This window comes from Lemur catta, chromosome 12 (assembly GCF_020740605.2).
Source record: "Lemur catta isolate mLemCat1 chromosome 12, mLemCat1.pri, whole genome shotgun sequence".
Classification (NCBI taxonomy): Eukaryota; Metazoa; Chordata; class Mammalia; order Primates; family Lemuridae; genus Lemur; species Lemur catta.
Genome location: NC_059139.1, coordinates 25,025,856 through 25,050,919, shown reverse-complemented (window position 1 = coordinate 25,050,919; position 25,064 = coordinate 25,025,856). Strand labels below are relative to the sequence as shown.

Here is a 25,064-nt window from a genome sequence, read left to right as displayed (position 1 = left end):
TCTAGATGGTGTCTTCTTCCAGTTGCGGGCTGTTTCATCTGTATTAAAAGTCTGTTGTTTAGCCACTTTCATTAGTTATCTTAGCTAGATCTTCTGTAGAACTTGCTGCAGCTTCTCCATCAGTACTTGCTGCTTCACCTTACCCTTTTATGTTCAAGAGACAACTTCTTTTCTTAAACCTCGTGAACCAACTTCTCCTAGCTTCCAACTTGTCCTTTGAAGCTTTCTCACCTTAGCCTTCATTGAATTGAAGAAAGAGAGTTAGGGCCTAACTCTGAGTCAGGCTTTGGTTTAAGGAAATGTTATAGCCATTTTGATCTTCTGTCTAGACCACTAAAACTTTCCCCATACCAGTAAGGAGGCTGTTTCACCTTCCTATCATTCATGTGTTCATTGGAGTGGCACTTCTAATATCTTTCAAGAACTTTTCTTTTGCATTCACAACTTGGCTAACAGTTTGGCATAAGAAATGTAGCTTTCAGCCTGCCTGGGATTTCAACCTGCCTTCCTCATTAAGCTTAGCCATTTCTAGCTTTTTGATTTAAAAAGAGAGACATATGACTCTTCCTTTTACTTGAACACTTAGAGGCCATGGTAGCATTATTAATTGGCTCAATTTTTAATGTTGTTGTGTCTCAGGTTATAGGGAGGTCTGAGGAGAGGGAGAGAGGTGGAAAACGGCCAGTCAGTAGGGTGGAGCAATCAGGATACATGCAACATTTATTAAGTTTACTGTCTTACATGGGTGCAGTTAGTGGGGCCCCAAAACAATTAGAATGGTAACATCAAAGACCACTGATCACAGATCACAGTAACAGATATAATGATAATGAAAAAGGGTGTAATGTTGTGAGAATTACCAAAATGTGACAGACACTAAGTGAGCATATGCTGTTAGAAAAATGATGCCAGTGGACTCACTTGATGCAGGTTTGCCACAAACCTTCAATTTGTAAAAAACACAGTATCAGTGCAATAAAATGAGGTATGCCTGTAAGTGTAAGTTTGTACATAAGTACGTATGTGCAATGCATTTTATAGATATAATTCCCAAAGAATGATTAGAACTTCCTTTCCTCTTTCCTGGTGCTATATTCCCATTATCTGGATCAAGGTAAATTGTGGGGGCCCTGGTCCTAGATAAATGTTGATTTTATCTGTAATAGCTGCCTAAAATTCTTGAGTTTGATGCATGGATTGGTGTTTTTCTCAGCCTTATAATGCTGACAGCCAACTCATGCAAACACTAAAATTCCTGTTATTTTAGGTGATACCCTAAAATAGAACGGATTCTTTGGGATAAAGTTTTTTATCCTCCTTTTTAGTATACTAAATATAAATTGTTTTTAATGTGGGAATAATTGTATGTTTTAACCCCTTACTACTCAAAATGTGATCCACAGTCCAGTTATATTGCTATCCCCTGGACCTCTTGCTTGAAAATTCGCTGTTTTAGCTTCACCCCAGACCTACTGAATCAGAATCCATAATTAAATAAAGATTCTCATATGCATTTTTGCATACATTAAAGTTTGAGCAGCACTGCTTCAGTTCTTCCAAATATTTAATTCTTTGTTAAGTAGTTGAACTGTGGCTTGGATTTGATTTTATTTCATAGAAGTGGAAGGGGATGAGAATATAGTCACTATGTAACAAAACTGTTTTTTCATTGTGGTATTATACAATAAATATAAAATAAGTTGGGTTTTTTTCCATGGTTAGGGAAGGAAGTACATAGGCATTTATTTTTCCTTAGGTTTTAAAATATTCTGACTTTTTAAAATATAAGAGATGAGCAAATGATTTTACATGATGGATGAGAAAGTGATTTTTTTTTTAAAAAAAGCAACTTCCAAAAACATTGAATAGGTACTAGAGAATGGGCTTCCAAAAATATGTTTATATATGTTGTAATTTTTATGAATATAATGAAAATCCCCAAATGCCTTTCTTCAATATGCCAGTCAGATAATGTCAAGTCGTTAAGACCCAGCATTGTTCTAATGTCACAAAATTCATTTTCTGGTTTCATTTCCTTGTATTAAATTTCATAATTTTTTTTTTCACCAAGTTTCACTCAATTCACATAAGCCTAGCCACTTGGCTAGTTTTAACTGTTAAAAGTAATTTTAAAGGGGGGGGTGTCTGTGTCCTGTTTGAACTCATGGTTACTGTCATAACCAGGTTTGAGCACCTAGATACATAGTTCCACATCTCTTCCCAATTAGTCTTCTGAAAGTTGGGGATGAATGTAAGACTGGCAGTTATTTCTGTTATTTTGCTTTGGCATTGGCACTGTTCCTAAAGCAATCTTAAAAATCTAGAGCAGTGCTGTCTGATAGAAATAGTGATATAATGTGAGTCACATATATGATTTTAAATTCCCTAGTAGCCATACTTTTTTACACTAAAAAAGTAAGAAGAAATGTGATTTTAATTTTAATATTTTTAATCTATATATCTAAAATGTTATTTGTTATTAGATAAAACATTATAAAATATTATTTAACTTTTTTATGCTAAATTTTCAAAATATAGTATATATTTTACACTTATATCTGAATTCAGACTTAGCTACATTCCCAGTGCTCATAGCCCCCTGTGGCTAGTGTAATAGCTACCAGCCATATTGGATAGTGCAGATATAGAAGTTCTTGGCATGAGAGTGGTTTAAACCTTCATTTCTAGGAATCTGTTGGACACCTCTCTTTGTTTCTTCTCTATTCTTCATTTATTTCTTTCTAGGTCCCAGGCTCTCTTGCATTAATATTATTTTCCCTCTTTTTCTTTGTTCTTCCCTCCTCCATTTCCTTGTTCCTCTGTCTTTGACTGAATTTCTCCTATTGTATTTCACTGTTATTCTCTCCACCAGGTCTCTGTTTCTTGATTTGTGCCCCCACACTCTCTTCTGTCCTTTGTCCTTCATCTCATTCCTTCTCTACTGCTTCTTTTTTCCCCGTTTATCTGCTCTCTCCCCTCTTATCAACCTCCTCTGTCCTCTTTCTCTTTCTCTTTTTCCCTGATTCCTCCCTCCTTTATCGGTTTCCTCTTTTCTTCCCTTTCTCCATTGTACCATTGTAGATTGTGCAGTGACTTATTTCTGTAATGAAGGCCCTAGACTTGTTTTTTTTTTTTTGTATTCTTGTTTGTTTTTTGTTTTACCATATCCTTTTTTTTTTTTATAGTTTTCATTACATCTCTCTGGCCTTGGTTCCAGCTTTATAGCAGCCCTTTTATAATATTTGTTTTTTTTCATCAACTATGTATTTAAAATCCAAATGGCCAAACTTATTAGAATTTGTCTATACTAAGAGTGACTAAGCCCTGAGTTGGGGTCTGAGGGGCTGTCCCATGAGTAAAGTCCATGAACTTTGGACTTGATAAAATCTATTTTGACTGTTTGGCGATGAGCTTTAGATCAAATAAGTAGAGACTTGCAGCTCAACTCTGATTAACTAGCAAGGCAATATTGGGCAGATTTCTTTACTTAGAGGTAATTGTGTTGTCTTTAGAGGCAAGGCATTCTAACAAGTAGTGCCTTTCAAGCAGGGATTTATGGGGTTTTTTGTCCTTTTTGCCACTTTTCTAGTTTTTTTGCTGACTAAGAAGGTGGGTCTGTTTGAAAGTTAGAGTTGCCAGTTGGTAAGCTGTTACTGTAAATCAGTGTTCTCCATTGTTAGCACTATTGACATATTGGACCAGATAATTATTTGTTTTGAGAGGCTACCCTGTGCATTGTATGGCATTGAGCAGTGTCCCTGGTCTCTACCCTTAAATGCAGTAGCATTCCACCACCACCAGTTGTGACAAACAGAAATGTCTCCAGACTTGCCAGATGTTCCCTGAGGGACAAAATCGCCCCTGGTTAAGAACCACCACTGTAAATAAATGTCCGTAGATTTTATTATAAAATTTCTTTAAATATCTAGCACACAACAAACACTGAATTTAATCATAATATAATGTATGGGTCTTTGAATTCCATTTGTTAGAGAGCTGGGTTTATAAGTATTTATGTGGCTGATATTCCTATAAAATCTGTAAGTTCATCTCCTTATTGAGTAAAATTTAGAAATTCTCAGAAATGTCTAAGAATAGTTCTATAGAGTAAGAAAATAAGAAAAATAATTATGATGCCAGGAAACCAGTGGAATTAATTGGTCAGCCTCTTCTGTATTTCCATTAGATTACATATATATCTACTATAGATTACATATATATCTACTAAGTTTTATCTATCTTTTATTGTTTGTCGTGGTTATTAACTCAGGAAACTGAGTTTCTCAAACATAAGAAATATGTAGTATTTATTTTTCTACTGTCAAATCCGTCTCTACCCCAATGCCTGTCACATCATAGGTGTTTAGTTAATGGTATGGTATTAGATTGGGAAGATGTTGCATTTTATATATGAGTTTTTGTTTTTACTAGCATTTTTTTTATTAAGTATAAGCCTGTTAGGGTTAAGTTAGCTTAGTAGACCAATGATGTTAAAATGTCACATAGGGTGGACTTCATCTTCAAAATTAAACCTTCTTTTAAAGTACAAAGAGAGTGAGCTAGTGATGTGATCCTTTAACCATGTGAATGTCACACCCATGCTTGCCTTCTGACATCATTTCACTGGATAAAGTAATGTGCATACAAACTGCTGAAGAATATAATCTTAGTATTCTATTTTTAAAACTGATAACATGCTATAATCTAAGGACCTGCTTTTTAAAGATGAAAATATTTCAGCTTTTACATTCTAAGAGTTTTCTTTTTCTATATTTAATCTCACATATTTATATTAAAAGCTTTGAAGTAATCTTTATTTTGTTCTTTTTTAAAAAAACTTAAAAAGTATGGAATAAGTTAAATATAAAAAAAATGGTACAGAATAATATATGGTAAAAAATGAAAGTCTTCGCTTACATCCCCTTCCCACTCTCCTCCCCACTCTGACAAAAATACCACTCTCCCGAGCTAACCACTAGAAGGTATTTATCCTTTTCCAGTATAATTATACATATGTGTGTATATATGTGTATTTTGTTGAGTTGTGAGAACTAAATGAGCTAAACAAAATGAAGTGTTTTAATATCATGCTCAGTTTATTTACCACTTATTAGCCAGTCAAGCATTATTTTATTTACCGTTTATTATTGTACAGTCATGTGTTGCTTACCAGTGGAATACATTCTAAGAAATCTGTCATTAGGCAATTTTGTCATCGTGCAAACATATAAAATAGAATGTACTTACACATACCTTGACTGTATAACCCACTGTACACCTAGGTTGTATGGTATAGCCTTTTGATTCTAGGCTACAAACCTATACCACATGTTACTGTACTGAAAACTGTAGGCAATTTTAATGCAATGGTAAGTGTCTAAACATATCTAATTATACAACAGATACAGTAAAAATATGGTATTACAATCTCATGGGACCACCGTTGTTTATGTGGTCCGTCATTGACTGAAATGTTATGTGCTGCATGACTGTATATGTATAAATGAAAAATTTTTTAAAAAGTGAAAACATATATATTTATGTAAATGTGTATATGTATGTATATGTATCTCTAGATATTGATTTGTAGCTTCCTTTTGTCCACATACCGATCTAGTGTATCAGTATCTATACATACATATCTATACATATTGATGTATTTTTTATAGCTCTGTGTTTGTGTGTCTAAATTGCCTTCTAAAAGACTATGTATGCTGTAAAATTCTAATGTGTGACAGAATTTTTTAAAGTTTAGATTATTCTTTCTGTTGCTTATTTAGGAGAACTATTCATTTAACCTTGAAAATAATACGAGTAAAATGGGAATAGCATTAAGTGCTACTTAGTTTTAACTGATATTTTTATATTTTTAAAAAATTGGTCATTTTAATAAATATAACAAGGTTTTATTATGTAGAGATAATTTATAATTCTGTTTTAACTTTATTAGAATATAATTGTTGATAGTGCTTTTTGAATATTTTATATTTGTGTAAGAAAGTCATGTAGATTAATTATAACAAATAACAGCAGATTGATTCACTGATGGCTTGGATTTTAACAGGCAAACCAGTGACGTTATCAAAAGCTTTAACTCACTTTAAAAAATGATTTATGTGATAGTATTTGTTTTACTTATATAAAAATTAAATTTAACCTGTTACTTATGCTCATAAAATAATTGTGGACTTCTGATGATATTGAATGCTTAACTTGGTTTATAAGTGATAAATTCAACAAAACTAATCTATCATGGCCAAATTACAAAGAAGTTACTTGCCTACATAATTAGGAAGACCAAATGTTGGGTCCTAATTTCAGACAAAACAACCCAAGAATTGAGAAAGTTAGTTACATTCTGTCTTTCCATTTCTCAATCTTGTTTTCTTTTAGGTCAACTTCACTCTCAGATGAATATTTTCCATATGACTAAGATACATGATCTTTAATACTTTTAATCTTGAAAAGGGGAGGGTAGCCCTCTCTTAGCATGATGTCTGATCCTATTTGGTCATATTTTCAGCTAGGGATTCTGAGTGGTAGCCAATTAAAACAAACAAATGGCATGAGGAGTACCATCCTTAATGAAAAAAGTGTGATATCTAGTATAATTTAGCATTTTAGGTGACTCATGCTAACTCTTAGATTTTTAAAGGTCTTTAACAATTTCTATACATAGTCAATGATTTATTCTTAATATATAATAAACCTATGTGATAGGGTAGGCAGAATGACATTTTAATGACTTAATACAGGACATAGAATGTCACCAGTAATGGCTAATACAGTACTGAAGAAACTGCTACCAAATGCTTGAAGATTAGTGATTCAGTCATTAGTAGAGGCAGGATAAAATGCACATTTTTTAAACTCACTCAGTGTTCTTTTGCTATTTCTTCCTGTCTCTTTCACAGAGAAAGAGTTAAAGGATTTGATTTGCACTTTAGGGTTTGGTTATTTAAATTAGGAGATAACTAGTAAGGTGTAGTGAGCCAGTCACCACAAAAAATTTCTATTAAAATCTTAATCATAATATTTTGAAATTTATATGTGAAATCCTAGTAATTAACAGTGAAAGTATATTTCTTTGATAATCTAAAATTTAAAGTCCTATCACTGTCTTCTCAAATTTCTTATTCGTGATGTATGTGCATTTATTTACACATAGGAAGTTTAGTTTCTGCTTGTGGTAATTCTCCCATCCAAGTACTAACTAGGCCCAACCCTGCTTAGCTTCCGAGATCAGACAAGATCGGGTGCGTTCAGGGTGGTATGCCTGTAGACTGCTTGTGGTAATTCTAATTCAAAAGGGTTATTTTCATTTAAGACTGATTAAAGCCCTCGTTTATAATCCTGCAAACAACCTGAAAGCATTTAATCACTATGGAAAGTATACCCCTAACATCTCTTACTATCCCTGGAAAGCAGGTACTGATTTTGGCAAGTATACTATGTTTCTGCTATAAATTGTTCTTTTTAGTTGTTACTTATGATTTTCCAGGTTCTGACTGATTGAACATTTTTCTCTGAAACTTTTCTTTTAGTTGAAATGAGTCAACATGATCAGAAAATGATACTTCTTTCTAAACACTTTCCAAATTGTGTGTTTTTTGGAGATCATAATAACTGGAGTTTTTATCTTTTCATCCAAACTGCTATCTCTAGCAAATGTTAAGTAGTGAATAGTCATATATTTTTGTGGTCTAAGAAGGGAGATAACTTGAATATTATGTTTCTCTGAATCTGTTGTTTTCTATAAGGGTGGCTGGCAAGTATGAAAAAGATAATGCAGGAAATGAGAATCAAGTACACACTTAGGGGAGAAACCAACCCTTGATAGGACATGACTTTGTATACATTATCTGTAGGATTTCAAAGCATTTCCTCTTATTAACATTCATTACTACTATGGAAGAAGAATAGAAATGCTGTCTTTTTAGAAATATAGTTGATATGTATAATTCATAATTTTAGGAAACTAATATTTTTCCCATTTTAAAAGCACAATATTTTGTATGTTGATATAAACAAATTCTAAGCTTCCTTTTTCTGTTAAGTTTATATATTAGAATATGTCCAAAGTTTAAGTAATAATAACACCGTAAACTGACCTTATTTTTCTTTTTTATTCATGTATGGAACCACATAGTGACAGTGCTAGAAATCTGAAATAACTGAGGGATCTTACATAGTAAATTATTTTAAGTAGTGAAAGTATAGTTTTTTGTGCTGAATACTTTGAAATGGGCAATTGTTATATGGTTTATTTTTAGTTAGCTGTTCTGAAGAAAACAATAGTTAAATTCACTTATTTATTTTTTGTATATATAGCCAGAGTATGGTTCTCCAGACTCAATATCACTTTTGAGCCTGGAGAAATTTAATAAGATGGTAATTTTCAGTTGTTTTTTTTACTTCTGCTCCCCCCTCCCCGCTCCTGACCCTTTGTAAATAATTTCAATAAAAAGTTATAGTAACATTTTCCACAGTGGGCTCTGGGCTCACACTGGTTTGGTCTGATACCTGGTTTTACCACTTCCCAAACCCAATTAGCTCTGTGGCCTTGGGAACTTATATTAATGTCTCTAAGCCTCAGTTGTTTTCTTTTATAAAAACAACAACCTACTTTCTAAAGTAGAGAAGATTAACAATCAATAAATGTTACTTCTGTATATATATCCATCAATACTGTATATTAATACACAGACACTTTGTTTTTTGTTGTTAAAAAAGTTTTGATGTTGAAAGATTTGTCTTTAAGAAATGTATCTTTTTGACTTTTTCCCTACTTAGAAGTAGATTATACATGTTTTTCCTTATGAGTATATGTTATATTAATAGCTGCATAAGATTCTTTATGAACATTTTATTTCCATTTCTTTAATATTGTAAATAATGTCTTAACATCTTTTTTTTTTTTTTTTTTTTTGAGACAGAGTCTCACTTTGTTGCCTGGGCTAGAGTGAGTGCCGTGGCGTCAGTCTAGCTCACAGCAACCTCAAACTCCTGGGCTTAAGCGATCCTACTGCCTCAGCCTCCCGAGTAGCTGGGATTACAGGCGTGCGCCACCATGCCTGGCTATGTCTTAACATCTTGAGCTTGAACCTACCTAGTGTATTTTAGATTTTATTAGTAAAAATCTCTAAAAGTAGATCCTGATTTACATTTTCCAGTTTATTTCACAAAATATTTTCAGTTTATAATCCTTACCAATGTATCTTGTTACCTGTACAATAATATTTAAAAACAATTTCTTGCCATTTTGGTAAGTTTTAAGTAGAATTTTATAATTTATTTGATAAAGGTTTTAGGAACCATGAATATATGTCATGTTTGTTTGTCAATTTCCTTGTGCATTTTCTTTCCCTATTCTCCTTTTAGGTACTTAGCAGTCTTTCCCCAACTTGTTTGAACCTTTTACATTATAAGGGTCTGTATTAGTTTGCTAGGTGAGAATGGAGTGCTTTTGGCTGAATTGTGTCTTCCCGAAATTCATCTGTTGGAGTCCTAGACTTCAGTATGTCAGAATGTGACTATATTTGGAGATAGGGCCTTTTAAAAGAGTAATTAAGGGAACATATGGTCATATGTGTGGGCCTAATCCAATATGACCGGTGTCCTTATAAGAAGAGGAGATTAGGACACAGACACACACATAGGAAGACACAGAGAAAATAGCCTTCTACAAGTCAAGGATAAAGACCTTGAAAAGCAACCAAGGCTGCCAACACCATCTTGGACTTCTGGCCTTCAGCATCACGAGAAAATAAATTTCTGTTGTTGAAGCCACTCAGTCTGTTGTTCTGTTATAGTAGCCCTAGTAAACTATATGCAGGAACTTAACCTTTTGTTTATCATATTTGTTGGAAATACTTTTGACTAATACATTAGTTAACTTTTAATTTGGGGTATACAGTTGGTTTTTTAGAAGTACAGAAAATTTTTCCTCTTGTCTCAAGACTTAGAAAATTTTACCTTATTGTTTTAAATCTGTGTGTGTAAAAATGGATCCTTTTCAAGTTTTAAGTACTTGCAACATTTTACAACAAACCAGCATAAAAGTAAAAGAAAAAAACTATTCATACTCTTTGAAAGTCTGAAGCCTCTTTGTTCATCATGTTTCACAATTTTAAGGTTTTATAGGAATACCAGTATTGAAATACCTACAATATTGTAATATCGGAGAGCAGCTATTCCTATCCCCTACCCTGTTCTATTTGGAATGTCTTTTTTCCTCACCCTCTAAGGTAGAAATTGGACAGGAAATTTTACAAGTATCCTACCAATAGTTTAGTGAACTTATATTATTAGCTTTTTATGAGGGTCCATTCTTTTCACAGAAACAGATGTGATGATCACTTTGATTTATTCTGTATGGTTACAATGTTTATTAGCTCATACTGAAGAAGACTAATAACAGCACTTTGGAGACCCTTCTGAGTCTTCAATGTTAATTAAATGATCTACCTTCTCTTAAATCCATCTCAGTTTAGCCCCAATAAATAACTTGAGAACATTTTATGTAACTTTTAGATATTATAAAAGTCAATTTTCGAAACTCATACCTAGATTAAAATGGTATATAGCCATCCAGGTGGGATTTAGGGAACTAGTTTCAGACCAGTGCCCTCAGTGAAAACTAGGAAAGCCTGTTTGAGCGTAGCAGGGGACTGACTGCTCAGGCAGCAAATACAGGGACGAAACTTTGAAAGAAGGGAGAATCTTGTAGAGGTGAGTTTACTTCTCCAAGAACTTTTACCCAGGGGACACTTACTTATGTAAAGTATGGGAAGGAAACTTAGGATTCAAGCATTAGGGCTAGCAGTACTGTTGCTAAAAGACAGGAAAAAAACTGCACAGAGCTTTTGGTGAAGACCTGGAGTGCAAGTGTAAGGAGATTCTTCCCTCAGTACATTTGTTGAATCCTGAGGCTACCTGGGATGAGAAACTTAAAACCCTAAGCAGGGAATCTTTGAAAATCAGGAGTGGAGCTTATAGTATTTTTATAAGACAAAAATTAAATTTGTCACCCTCTTTGGACTAGGTCCCTTAACAAGTTTTCAGTTGAAACCTTAGGTGGCAAGGAAAAACTGCAGGTAGACCAAGTTTTACCAGGGCAGCCACCTAATCTGTTTAGTGGCCTAACAGAGAGAAGGCTGAACCCTCTGGAGACAAACATCAAGAATCTCTGCAAGTTTTTGCATAATCAAAGATTATGGAGCCACCAAAGGGTAGGATTACATGACTGGAACAAAAGGGAAAATAAATAATAACAGACCCAGAGATGATCTGCATCATTCAGGTTTATTTAGCTGACAAGTACTTTCAATAACTATGATTAATATATTAAGAAAATATAGGAAACTGTGGAGAAAATGGATGTGGAGTGTAGATTTTCATTAGAGTATCAGAATGTCTAAAAAGATTGGAGGTTCAAGGAGGGAAAAATACAGTATCTAAAATTAACTTGTTTGATAGGTGTAATAAAAGATTAGACACATCAGAAGACAGGTCAATAGAAAAGATTCAACTGAAGCATTGAGTAAAAGAGAAAGGAAAAAAACAGAGGATTTATAGATTTGTGATACACATGAAAAGATCTGACACATTTAATTGAATTACCAGACAAAAAGAATAGAATTAAATAGAAGTAATGTTGAAGAGATAATGTACAGAATTTTTGAAAAGTGAGAAAATTTACCAACCCAGAGATTTAGGAAGTTTTGTTTAACTTAAGCAGGATAAATATAAAGGAAACCACACCTGGACACATTGCATTAAGATTGCTGAAAACCAAAGATAAAAAAGAGTGTCTTTAAAAGAATCTGAGAAAAAGGGTATGCCTTTCAAAAGAGTCAACAAGAAGACTGATGGCAGACTTCTCAACAGAAATAACGGAAGCCATCTTGAAACTGATGGAAGAAAATTGCAGCTAACCTAAAATTCTATATATCTAGCAAAATATCCTTTAAGCCTGAAAGTAAAAAAAAAAAAAAATTATTTCCAGAGAAATAAAAACTAAGAAAATAATTACCAGCAACCTGGGCTAAAATTAAATCAAAATATCAACAAAATAAGTCAACAGCAACAATAACAGCAAACAGTTCTTCAGCTAGAAGGAAGAATATTCCATTAAGGAACCATCAAAGTGAAGAAAGGAATAATGAAAAGAGTAAACATAAATTGCCATTGATTAAATACTGTTAAAGAAAACACTATCAGTAATGTCTTATGGGGCTTTAAAGATAGGTAGAAAAAACATAAAGACAAAGTGGAATGTGAGGGGAATAAGTGAGATTGAAGTGTTAAAATCTAGCACTATTAGGGACATAGTAAAATAATACTTTCTGTTAGACTGTAATAAGTCAGCAATGCATGTTATAATCTCTATGGTAACCACCAAAAGAATAATTTTAAAATTATTGGGGGGAAAATAGAATAATAGAAAATAATTGACTAATTCAAAAAAAGGCAAAAAAGGAGGGATAACGAAACTTAAAACTGGTAGGTTAAATAAAATATAGTAACATAATAGAAATAAAGCTGCCTATTTGAATGGTAGAATCATATTTTTCAAAAATTGTAATAAAAATATTTTCCAGCCTAAAAATGTTTCTAAATATGTAAAAATACACAACACCTATATGTACACACTTGTTTTGTTTTTCTGACAGCTTCTTTGTGATATTGGCCACAATGAAGAAAAATTGGGTTTTAACTATGAGGATATCATAATTTGGTAAGTGTAGTTCAGTCCCCTCCCCAATCCCTTCCAGATTTTAGCAATTTTTATTTTAGTAACTTTAAGGTAAAAATAAGATAATACAGCACTTCATATTTGATTTTGTAGAAACAAGTTGCTTGAACATCAGAAAAATTCAAGATCTTCAGTAGTATTGTTATCTTGTGATTGTTAGTGATATTTTCTAATTACCAAATATGAAGAATCAAGGCAACTGTCCAAAAATATGTGAAATATTTTATTTGAACTTCTTAGATCTGAAGTTTGCAGACTAAATTTCTCATATGCCAGGAATAAGAGGAACCTGTAACTAATAGGTCTTACTTAAGATAAAGTGTCCTTATGGCAAACTTGATTTGCCCAAGCACACTGATAGAGGCATTATGTTATACAGTTTTATAAACATTTTTCAGTACATTTAGGAATTCAAATTGATATAAATGATCTGTGCCTGCTATCGTTATAAAGTATTTTTATTATTGGTTTAAACCAATGATTCTTTGGGAGGGGTGGAAGCAAGTAGGCAGATAGAGGAGAGTAGATTGTAGAGGCATATGTGATATAGCTTGAACAAGGCGTATTTAATTTCCCATTGTTTATATAAAATACAGAAGCTGGAACAAAACTTAACATCTTGATTGGTAAGAATGTACTAAGGAGGCACAAATTACAACATTAAGTGAAATTTCATGGCTTGGAGTGAATGGATTTTGATATACATGAAATGCAGTTAGATAGAATTAACCATGCATAACTAGAAATTTTACATATCTCAACTGAGAAATAATTTGGTATTATAATTTTGTGTGTTTGAAACCCATACAGCAAAACTTCTTTTTTGTTTTCACACAGTTTGCGGTTAGCTTTATTAAATGAAGCAAAAGAAGTGCGAGCAGCAGGGCTACGAGCGCTTCGGTATCTCATCCAAGACTCCAGTATTCTCCAGAAGGTGCTAAAATTGAAAGTGGACTATTTAATAGCTAGGTAATTTTCCTAGCGTTGTTTATGTGTTTTAAAAATTTCATATTGAGTTTTAGCATACTTATCAAAAGTATACAGATTTTTAGTGTAAAGCTTGATGAATTTTGCATATATGTACCTTCAAATAACAAGATTTTAGAAGTTTCAGCATCCCAGTAAAGGTAGTAAACATTATTCTGACTTTACTCGTTATAGACTGATTTTTCTTGTTCTTGAGCATCATGTGTTGGAAGTATACAGTAGTCATTCTTTTTTCCTCATTATTTTTGAGATTCATCCATGTTGATTTTTTGTTTGTTTATTGCTGTGTAGTATTTCATTTTATGAATAGACTGCAACTTATTCCAGTCTCTTGATGATTTTCTGGATTGTTTTCAGTGTTTGACTATTTGGAATAAAGCTTCCGTGAACATCTTTTTTCTTTTTCTTTTAAAGAGACACAGTTTCACTCTGGAATTCAGTGTGTAATCATAGCTTACTGGAGCCTCAAACTTCTGGGCTCAAGTGATCCTCCCACCTTAGCTTCCCAAGAAGCTGGGAGTACAGGCGCAAGCCACTATACTGGCCCTGAACATTCTTGTACAAGTCTGTTGGTGGACCTATGCACTCATTTCTCTTAGATAAATGTAGAACTGGAATTAGTGGATCATAAGGTATATATGTATATTTAGCTTTAGTAGATACTGCTGTACCGTTTTCCAAGTGATTACATTGATTTATACTCCTACTAATAATGTATGAGAGTTTCAGTCTCTCTTCATCCTCATCAACACTTGCTTTTGTCAGTTTTAAATTATAGCCTTTCTGGTGTGCTTTTCATTATAGGGTCTCATTTCGATTTTAAGTTGTGTTTCCCTTACGAGTGAGGATGTTAAGCACTTTTCATGTGCCTGTTGACAGTTTGGATACCCTGTCCATCTTTTGCTCATTTGTAAATTGGATTGTCTGTCTTGTTGTGTAGGAATTTTTGATGTCTTCTGGATATGAGTCCTTTCAGATACATGTGTTGAGAATATATATCTTCTCCAGGTTTGCCTTGCCTCTTTACTCTTTTAATGGGTCTTTGATGAACAGAAATTCTTAGTTAATGAAATCCAAAATGCTTTCAGTCTATTTCAAGATGTGTTTTCTTCTAAAGGTTTTATTCCCTTATATATGTTTAAGTCTTTGACCATCTGACTAGATTTGAATTATCTGATATAATTTGATCAAATTTGATTGTTGTGTAAGGTATGAGGTAGATGTCAAGTTATGATTCACTTTTATTTATGAATATCCAAGAAGTATTAGCACCATTTATTGAAAAGATTTTCATTTCATGCCTAGATTCATGTTACCTTTGTTGGTAACTATGTATGGATCTGTTTTTGTGTTCTCTGTTCTCTTTAGTTGTTCTATTTATCTGTCTGCTCTTGCACCAGTTTCTCACTGTCTTAATTACTGCAGTTTTATAATATATCTTGATATCTGTTAATGTGAATCTAACTTTTCTTCTTTAAGACTGTCTTGACTATTCTGAGTTCTGCATTTCCATAAAAATTTTAGAGTCAGATTGTCCATTTCCATGTATCTAGCTGGGATTTTAATAGGGATTGCATTGAAGCTTTGGATTAATTTGGGGTGAATTGACATCTTAATATTGAATCTTCTAGACATTTATTTATTGGGAACTTTGATTTCTCTCAGCATTTTGTAGTTTTCTTAGCAGAGGTCTTCAACATATTTGTTAGGTTTATTCTAAGGTACTTTTATTAATGTAATTTAAAATGTTTTTCTTTTCTGTTTTTTGCTACTAGTATATAGAAGAATAATTGGCAGGGGGTGGATATTGAGCTCTTATCTAGCAACCTTGTTAAATTCACTTGTTAGTTCCAGTTATAGATTTTTTGGGGTTTTTCTATTGTATAAGCATTCAAATGATGACCATTTTATTTCTTCTTTTCCAAACCTTATATCTTTCTTTCTTTTTCTTGCCTTATTGCACAGGTTCTATTGCACTGAATAGAAATGATGATAGGGGACAACTTAAGTTTTGCTTCTGAACTCTGGTGTAAAGTGTTCAGTATTTTACTATTATTTATACTTTATGTCAGCTTTTAGTAGATTTTCTTTATATTCCTTGTTTGCATTGTTGAAACAAACACCACTTGTTCATGATGTCTTGTCCTTGTTATGTATAACTGAACTTGGTTTGCTAATATTTTGTAGATTTTTGCATCTATGTTCATGAGAGGTACTGGCTTGTATTTTTGCATTCTTCTAAGGTCTTTGGTTTTGGTATTGGGAGTCTGTTTTGTAAAACAACTAGAGAAGTATTACCCTGTTTTTACATTCTTTGGAAGAGTTTATGTAAGATGTGTATTGTTTTTTCCCTGCATGGTTAGTAAAATTCACCAGTGAATCAATCTCTGGCTGAGTTTTCTTTTTTAGGAAGTTTTAAAATTATGGACTCAATTTTTTTTTCACTCTAGATATAGTACTCTTCAGACTTTTCTTTTTCTTGTGCCAGATTTTGAAGCTTTGTTGTTACATTCATATTTAGAACAAATCTTCGTATTGGGCTAATTCATTTATAATTATAAAATGTCTCTATTCCTAGTAATACTTCTTTTGTGAATGTTCGTGTTATCTAACGATACAGCATCACTATCTTTTTTTTTGCCTAGTGTTTGCATGATATATCTTTTTCCATCCTTTTCCTTTCTTTATTTCTAGTTTGATCATCTTTATTTTCTAATTGGACTATTTAAACTACTTACATCTAGTGGTTTATTATATGTATAATTTATGGACTATAATGTAATTATATATATTTATGAATATCATCTTGCTGTTAGTTTTCTATTATATTTGAGTTTGTTGGCCATCTTGCTGTTTGTATTTGTCACATTTGTTTTTTGTTGTTTATTTCTCTCTTTTTTTGTTTCTTTTGGAATAATCAAGAATTTTTTTCCTCTTCTATTAGTGTCTTTGTTATAAAGTCTTTTTTTCTTTTAGTAATTGCCTTAGAGATTACATCATGTATCCTTGATATAGTAAGGTCTACCACTTTTGTTACTACCAGCATAATCCAAGAAACCTGTTACAGTTTAATATGTCTCGCCTCCTTTTTGTGCTGTTGTTATGTTCTGCATATTTTTAACCTCACAGATAGTCTGCTTATTGTTTTAAATTGGAACTATTTATGCTTACCTAAGTAATATACTTATTGTAGTATTCTTCCTTCTTGCATTTACATACTTTCATCTTGGATCACTTTCTGTTTGATGAATTTCTTTAATCATTTCTTAGATCTACCAGAGATAAATTCTCTCATCTTTTGTCGTAGTTGAAGGTTGTTTTTACCACGTTATTATTTTTCAATGCTTTAAAAGTAAGTTACCATCTTCTGACTTTCTTTTGTTTTTTCCTTCCTTTTACTGTTGAATTAAGGAATCTCTGTTATTGTTTCTTTGGGGAATCTCTTTTATCCTCTGGCTGCGTTAAAGATCTTTTTTTCCTCTTCTATGCTGTCCTACCATCTAGTACTCCGTCTATACATATGTATACACATGTTGGGTCTTTTCATTGTCCCACATGTTTCTAGTGCCTTTACTGTATTATTCAACTGTTGTTGTTGTTAATCTTTATACTTCAGTGTGCTTACTTTCTACTTACTTGTTAGTTATTTTAATCTTCCATTCTGTTAGTAAATCAGTCTGTTGAATTCTTAAATTCAATTATTATTTATTATACTCATATAAAGATTTCAGGTCTCTGCTTTATTTCTTTCTTTCCTTCTATTTTCTTGAGCATATTAACCATCGTTATTTTGAAGTCCCCTCTGACAGCTCCAATATGTGAATCACCTGTGTTCTATTTCTATTGCCCATTTCTTTTCTTGGTTTTTGGTTCTTGGCCCTTTATTTTAAACTAGACCTTCTACTGTCTGATTGAACATGAAGATTGGAATTCAAAATTATTGGCTCGGGATCACATTATTTTCCTTTTAAGAGAGTTAAGTTTTGTTTTGGAATGTTAGTTTATTATACTAATGCTGTTAAAGATTGGTTTTAGCTTTGCCTTTGCTCCTAGGAAGTGGCTGTTTGAGATTCAAGTTAAAGCATAGATATTTAGCAGAATCTCTTCACCTTGGCCAGTCTTGAACCCTACCCTCTTTCTTAGAGTATTATGTACCTGCTGAAATCTCTGGTTTGTTCCTTTGCTTCTCAGAATAGCTTTTTGCTTTGTTTCTTAGAGTCTAATTCTGCTTTTGCACAACATTGAAGTTGGCAAACATCTTGGAGAGAACATTGCATGCAGATTTTAGCTCACTTCCCTGTGTTTTCTTCTTTCCGGGATGTTTGCCCCTCAAGTCCTACCTGCCTTGGCTGCCCCTGCCCTGAAGTGAAACCTGTGTTTTCCCAGTCCAGCCAGAGTTTTGCTTTCTGCTAGGACTCTATGCTTTTAAGGCCAGAGATTGACAAGTGCTCCAAGGGGAAAAGCCTGGTTGAATGTGGTACTTACTACCTGTGCTTCCCTTTTCAGAGATTGTTCTCCATTGCCTTTTAACAGTTGTTTTATAGTGTGAAGTATTTTTTTCAACCTTTGTAGTTGTTTTTGGCAGGGAAGTTGGTCTCATACAAGCATCTCTGTCATGGCCAGAATTGGAATTCTATGTCCATTTACTTTTTTTTTTTTTGAGACAGAGTCTCGCTTTGTTGCCCAGGCTAGAATGAGTGCTGTGGCGTCAGCCTAGCTCACAGCAACCTCAGACTCCTCGGTTTAAGTGATCCTACTGCCTCAGCCTCCCGAGTAGCTGGGACTACAGGCATGCACCACTATACCCGGCTAATTTTTTCTATATAGATTTTTAGTTGGCCATATAATTTCTTTCTATTTTTAGTAGAGACGGGGTCTCACCCTTGCTCAGGCTGGTCTCGAACTCCTGACCTCGAGCAATCCACCTGGCTCGGCCTCCCAGAGTGCTAGGATTACGGGCGTGAGCCACTGCACCCGGCCCTATGTCCATTTACTTTTTAATAGAATTGCCTTAGATTAATTATATTCAGATAGAAGAAATGGTTTTTTGAATAGCAAACTATCTATATATAAAGCATTGATTAGAATATTGAACTGCCTAAACTTAAATAAATAAAAATTAATTGTGCTTCCACAAAAACCAAATACTTTCAAGTGGGATAATTTAATAAATTTTACAAAGAAATCTCAGTTCAGTGATATTTAATCAAACATCAATTTTTGAAGTGAATTCAGAATTCAAATTATATTTTGGAAAATCAGAGTTTTGTGGATAGTGCATAAGACCTTTAATTTAGTCATGATATATAAAATTTAGGCCCTGGTTGAAATCACAATTAAACTAAAACAGGCTTGAAATACTTTCCCTTTACAATTTTTATACAATGTTTGTGACTTTTATCAGAAATAGGTGAATTTTTTTTAATCGATTTTTGATACCTTGCTCTATGTTTGTGAGTCTTTCTTTATAAATAAATGTAGTCCTATAAATTGCTTAAGTAATTTTTTTAACAAACATTTATCACTGAGATACATAGGTTAACTAAAATGTGCTGCTACTGAGAAATCATGTATTAAAATTTTAATATACCTTATTGACATTGCAAAGATGGGTCTGATATATAGTGGTATCATGATACAGAAAGTTGTTTAATAAAATTTTATCATTGATTAATTTTTGTGTATTATTTAGGTGCATTGACATACAGCAGAGCAACGAGGTAGAGAGGACACAAGCACTTCGATTAGTCAGAAAGGTATGCTCTATCTGTGAGAGTAAAAGGCAAATTTATGATTTTTGTGTTAAACATTTACATTTTTAGATTAGACTGTCTTGTAAAATCTTTTTATTACAATTTAAAGGCTAAACTTTTATTAAACATTTTTATTTTGTTAAAGTTATATATGAATTAAATAGATCCATTAAACTTTGAGGTAAACATAAATATTTTGTGTAATTCTTTTATGTGATTGGGTGTAGCTAGGATAATATCTCTTATAAAATGTTGTATGTGAAGCATATTTCTTCCTTCAGTAGACATGTAACTGTAATTACTGATTTGATAAGTTATTGGAAAAAAAGGATTACTTGCCCCCATCCTGATTTTCTCTTAATTGCATGCTTTCATTTAATGCTATTAAAATTGATGTCACAAATAGTTAACAAGCTCCTTGTTTTAAAGATGAATTTGGATACAATCCCTGGGCATTGGCAATAAACAATTCAGGCCATTGTACAGGATAAAAGGTCACAATTTAAACTTGCAAGAGAGGGTGTTAAGAACAATCCATAATGCTTCTCATGAGAGGCCTTCAAGGAATGCTTTGTTGTTGTTTAATGTGATGCCCTAATGGCTGAGGAAAAGAGTGAACTGAGAGTCAACTTGGGACACAGCCTTTTAGTAAGACAAGTATCATACTTCATCCTAAACATTCATGAGAATCGTTCAGTATATGTTTGCTAATATAAAAAATGTCTAAAATTATTTAACAATTGAATTTTTTTAGCTTTTTCTCCTTTCCTATGTTTGAATTCAGTACATGCTCCAAAATGGTGGACTGTTCAGTTCGTATACTAACTAGGGTTTGTCTGTTTCCCTTTTTTCAACTATCTACCTTGTGGTTAGTAGTAATACCGACAGGCAGGCATAGAGAGGAACAGGTAGGTTGATGAGTTCAGTCTTAAGTTTGAAATTCTAGTAAGATTGATACTGGAGCTAGATTAGTAAATGTTTGTTACAAGTAAGCTATTATACCAGCACTTTGATTTGGCTTTTCAAATTTACATTTAAAAATTAGATTTATGGGTTTTGTTTGTTTATACAATTCCTCCTACTGTCATGACTATGAGAATTCAAGGTAAGAAAACAAAATTTATTTCTGAAGAACCTAGAACGAAAAAATAACTTTTTGGTTATTTGGGTTATGTGTGTCAATGTTTATCATATTAGGAGTCAAAATATATGTTACTATGTCAAAAATAGCAATAAACCCATTATATTATAAACACAAATATTTTTATGAAAACAACTATTTTCAAAAAAAACTAGTGAGAAGAGTCCTGTTGTTTTAGATTTTTGCAAATCTTTTAAATTTTATTTTGATAGAAAGTGGCTGGATTATCACATTTGCTTCTAGATTCAATCTGTTGTGTTATCAAATGCAGTAGAGCCTCTGGAAAAGTTCAGTATACACTTGTGAGAGAATAAGAGTAAAAAGGACAAATAATGTCTTTGTATTGGTATGGGAATAGTTTTAATTTTGCAGAATCTTGGAATATATCTTAGGGACCCCCAGAATTTCCTGGCCCACACATTGAGAATTGCTGCCCTAGAAATTGCTTACAAAAGAAAAGACAACTTCAAATGTATTCAAACAAATTCAGCTTCTTTGGATTTAGTAAATATTTTACTTTAATTTTGTTAAGTATTTTGTATAAGTTAAAATTTAATTTAAAATAGCTTAGTAAAAGTAAACAGGCCCTTAAAAACAATTTAATAGCACCGTAACAACATTGTTATTTTATTCTGTTATCTTCTGAATTGCAGAGTAATTTAAGCCAGATATCAATTTGTGAATCTAGGAGCAGGGAAATTGCTTGTACTTGTGGTAGGATATAGGCTCAGAGAATGAATTGTGGAGCAGAGCTTTTCCTTGATTTGGCTAAAATGGTTATAGTTAAAGATAAAGCACGTTTGCTGAATGAACAGTGGCCTCTATAGGCCAGAGAAACTATAATTTCATTAGTACTTTTAGCATCTGAAGCACACATTTCTTTTTTCCAGCAACACCTTCGCAACTGAATTAGAGCTTTAGTATCCCTTATCTAAAATGCTTGGGATTTTAGAAGTGTTTCAAATTTTGTATGTTTTTTATTTTGGAATATTTGCATATATACAATGAGATATCTTGGGGATGGGACTCAAGTCTAAACAGAAAATTCATTTATGTTTTATATATGCTTTATACACATAGGCTGAAGGTAATTTTATGTAATATTTTCAGTAATTTTGTGCCTGAGAGAAAGTTTGTGCACATTGAACCATCAGAAAGCAAAGGTATCAGATGTGGAATTTTCTACTTCTGGCATCATGTTGGCAATTTAAAAAGTTTTGGATTTTGGAGTATTTCATATTTCAAATTACAAATGCTCATCCTGCAGTAGAAATTAAGGTTTAATATTTTAATTATTAGACCATTGTGGGGCTTTTGTGTGGATTCAAAAAAGTTAAAATTTTTAATAAAATTATTATATATTTTAAAGGAAAAGCACAAACATTTTTGCTTTGAGATAACTTCTTTATGAATAATTGAGGAACACTTATGTTACTTTTCCTTTTCTTTCACCTGTCTCATTCATTTGGAAATTTTCTGTTTGCCCATTTCTTTTCAGCGTCTCCAATTCCCACCCTTTGTTCCCTCCTTACCTCCCTCTTTCTCCAATCCAGGCCATCCTTTTCTGGCCTTTAATTTTTTATATAATTTTTCCACTAGTCAGCTGTTGCTACTCTTTCCTTTATCCTATGTAAATTCTACTTACTGCCTACCTAATTTAAGCCATTATTTTCTTCATATATCATTTCTTTATTCATGTAATAAGGGATTAATAATTGCACAAATTTTTTACAGTTGAAAAAAATTATTTGGCAGAATCATATACACTTGGTACACAGCAAATAGTGGCCAAGCAAGAGCGAAAACCCAATTCTCCAAATTTCCAAACCTACATTAGCCTGTGAGTTTTAAGTATTTAGTACAACCTGCATATCTTGGCATTCATAGCCTACTTTTGGTCCAACCAACTGTTTCTGTCTGGCCTGTCTTACTATGCTCCCATAGATGCAGACAAACTACCCGACACCACTAACAGGATCATTACTTCCTTCCTACTCTTTTCATTTCATTTCCACTCCTTCCCACATTATATTGATCTTCCAGTCTCAGCTCAAATTTCAGATATTCCCCTTGGTTACCTCAGTGCTTCTCTAATTCCTTTCTATGGTATTTATTTCCTACTCAAGATCTTTAATTTGTTTTATATGTCTGTTCCATCATGTCAGAAAAGATTAAGCTTTTTTTATTTTGTTACTGACTACATTCTAGTAATATGACTTTTTCCTCATTGAGTATTTATTGATTTATGACCAAAGCATTCTCTGATTTACTCAGAATTTAAGAGTTTCTTTGCATATATTTCCGTGAAAAATAAGAACTATTTTATTTATAAGTATTTAAATTTTATACATCCATTTCATAGCACAATCTATTGAATTAAATAAGTACATGTTCAGCAGACACCTGAGATTCATAGAGTAGAATTTTTTTATTTTTATTTTTATTTCAGGATATTATAAGGTTACAAACATTTTGGTTACATTTTATGTCTTTGCCTCACCCAAGCGAGGATTAGAGGCATGCCCTTCCCCTCTACAATGCTCACCATGTCCATTAGGTGTGAGTTTACCGCCCCCTCAACCCCCATAGAGGAGAGTTTTATGCTTGAAACTCTAGAAATCATCTGGTCATGAACACCTTTGTTTTACAAATAAGGAAACTGAGGCACAGAAAAAATTGATTTGGTGAAGGTAACATGGTTTATTAATGGCAGGTTTAACTCTGAAAGCCAGTTTGTCTGGTTTCTCAGCTAACTCTTTACAGAATATATTTACATGCATTTTGATGTTTGGGGAAATTTTCTTATAAGCTTCTAATAATAGATCAGTAAGTAGTTTTTTTTTTTTTTTTTTTGAGACAGAGTCTCGCTTTGTTGCCCAGGCTAGAGTGAGTGCCGTGGCATCAGCCTAGCTCACAGCAACGTCAGACTCCTCGGCTTAAGCGATCCTACTGCTTCAGCCTCCCGAGTAGCTGGGACTACAGGCATGCGCCACTATGCCCGGCTAATTTTTTCTATATAGATTTTTAGTTGGCCATATAATTTCTTTCTACTTTTAGTAGAGACGGGGGTCTCGCTCTTGCTCAGGCTGGTCTCGAACTCCTGACCTCGAGCGATCCACCCGCCTCGGCCTCCCAGAGCGCTAGGATTGTAGGCGTGAGCCACCACGCCCGGCCAGATCAGTAAGTATTAAAATACAAATTAATATCATAAGAATTCTTTCACCCAGGAAGATCAGTTTCCTATATACCCATTCCTCCTCCTTCTCTTTCCTTTCTTCCTCCGCTTTGTTGATCAGTGGAAAACATTGTTTTAGAAATGGAAATGAAAGCTTTTATAGATTCTGTGGTTACTGGGAATGTGTTTATTCTATGGTTGTGGAACTGTATTGTATAATTTCAGTTGAACTTTGTAATATCACTTAATGCTGCTTAGATGACATAAAGTATTTACAACTACTCTAACAAATACAGATATTTCCTTTGATCCTCTGTAGGACTTAACTATTTATCTTTCATTTAGGTATAGTGCATCCTCTAATTGTTTCATAGCACAAGTTTCATTTTTCCAACTGGATTATAAATCCAGGACAGATTAATTTCCCTCGATGTTTTATTACCTCCCAAGCAAATGAAACATTTTTTCCTATCCCCATTCCAGAAACCTGTTATTTTAAAATGCTTAATCTACCAAATAGCCTTTATTTATTAGGCAATTATTAGCTACATAATTGGTTTTCTGTTTTCCAAATTGATGATATATATTATGTATTTTCAACATTCCAAATATGTTATTGCCAGTTAGATTTTTCATTTAATGTGAGATTCATCCAAAGTTTTATCACAAGATATATACTATTTATATCAGGATTTTTGAAATATTAAAAATAAATTATGAGTTATTCTGCTTTCTGGTATAGCAACAAGTTTGATTTCGGGGGGTGGCTAGAGGGAGATTAAGGAGATCATTAGGCATCTATGCAGCAAAATGAGAGAGAGTAAAGACCCAAATCAATTGGTTTTATGGGGAGGCTGGAGTAGGGGTAAAGATGTTCATGAGGTAAATTGGTAGGACTTGGTAATGACTGTATATGGGGAGAGAAGCAGGAATGCAATAGTCCCAGAAGTATTGTCACCACTAATATAATTTGTCTAGGAATTGAAAAGCTGTTTAAGATACAGTTCCTATTCCAGATTAACTTAGAATCTCAGACATTAAATCTTCTTTGTCAAGTTATTTATAGTCTGGATTATTAGAAAACAATCCAACACATTTTCCATAATGATGATTATTAATATTTGTTCTATTAATAATTAGATATATTAATAAATCCTTTGGAATATCCATATGAAGCAGATTAAAATTGGTGCCTGGATTTTTTAAATATTCTATGATATTAAATACCTCCATCTGAACAAAATATGTTTA

General features: G+C 33.0%; 1 protein-coding gene across 3 annotated transcripts in view; it reads left to right on the top strand.

Moving 5' to 3' along the window:
* The window catches only part of RICTOR (RPTOR independent companion of MTOR complex 2), a 125,757-nt gene that overhangs the window by 44,818 nt on the left and 55,875 nt on the right, over positions 1 to 25,064 (top strand). For all 3 annotated transcript variants that reach the window (XM_045566461.1, XM_045566462.1, XM_045566463.1), the window contains exons 4-6: positions 12,675 to 12,739; positions 13,595 to 13,726; positions 19,437 to 19,500. In XM_045566461.1, the coding sequence (XP_045422417.1) occupies positions 12,675 to 12,739; positions 13,595 to 13,726; positions 19,437 to 19,500 (261 nt within the window). The remainder of the gene's footprint in view (positions 1 to 12,674; positions 12,740 to 13,594; positions 13,727 to 19,436; positions 19,501 to 25,064) is intronic.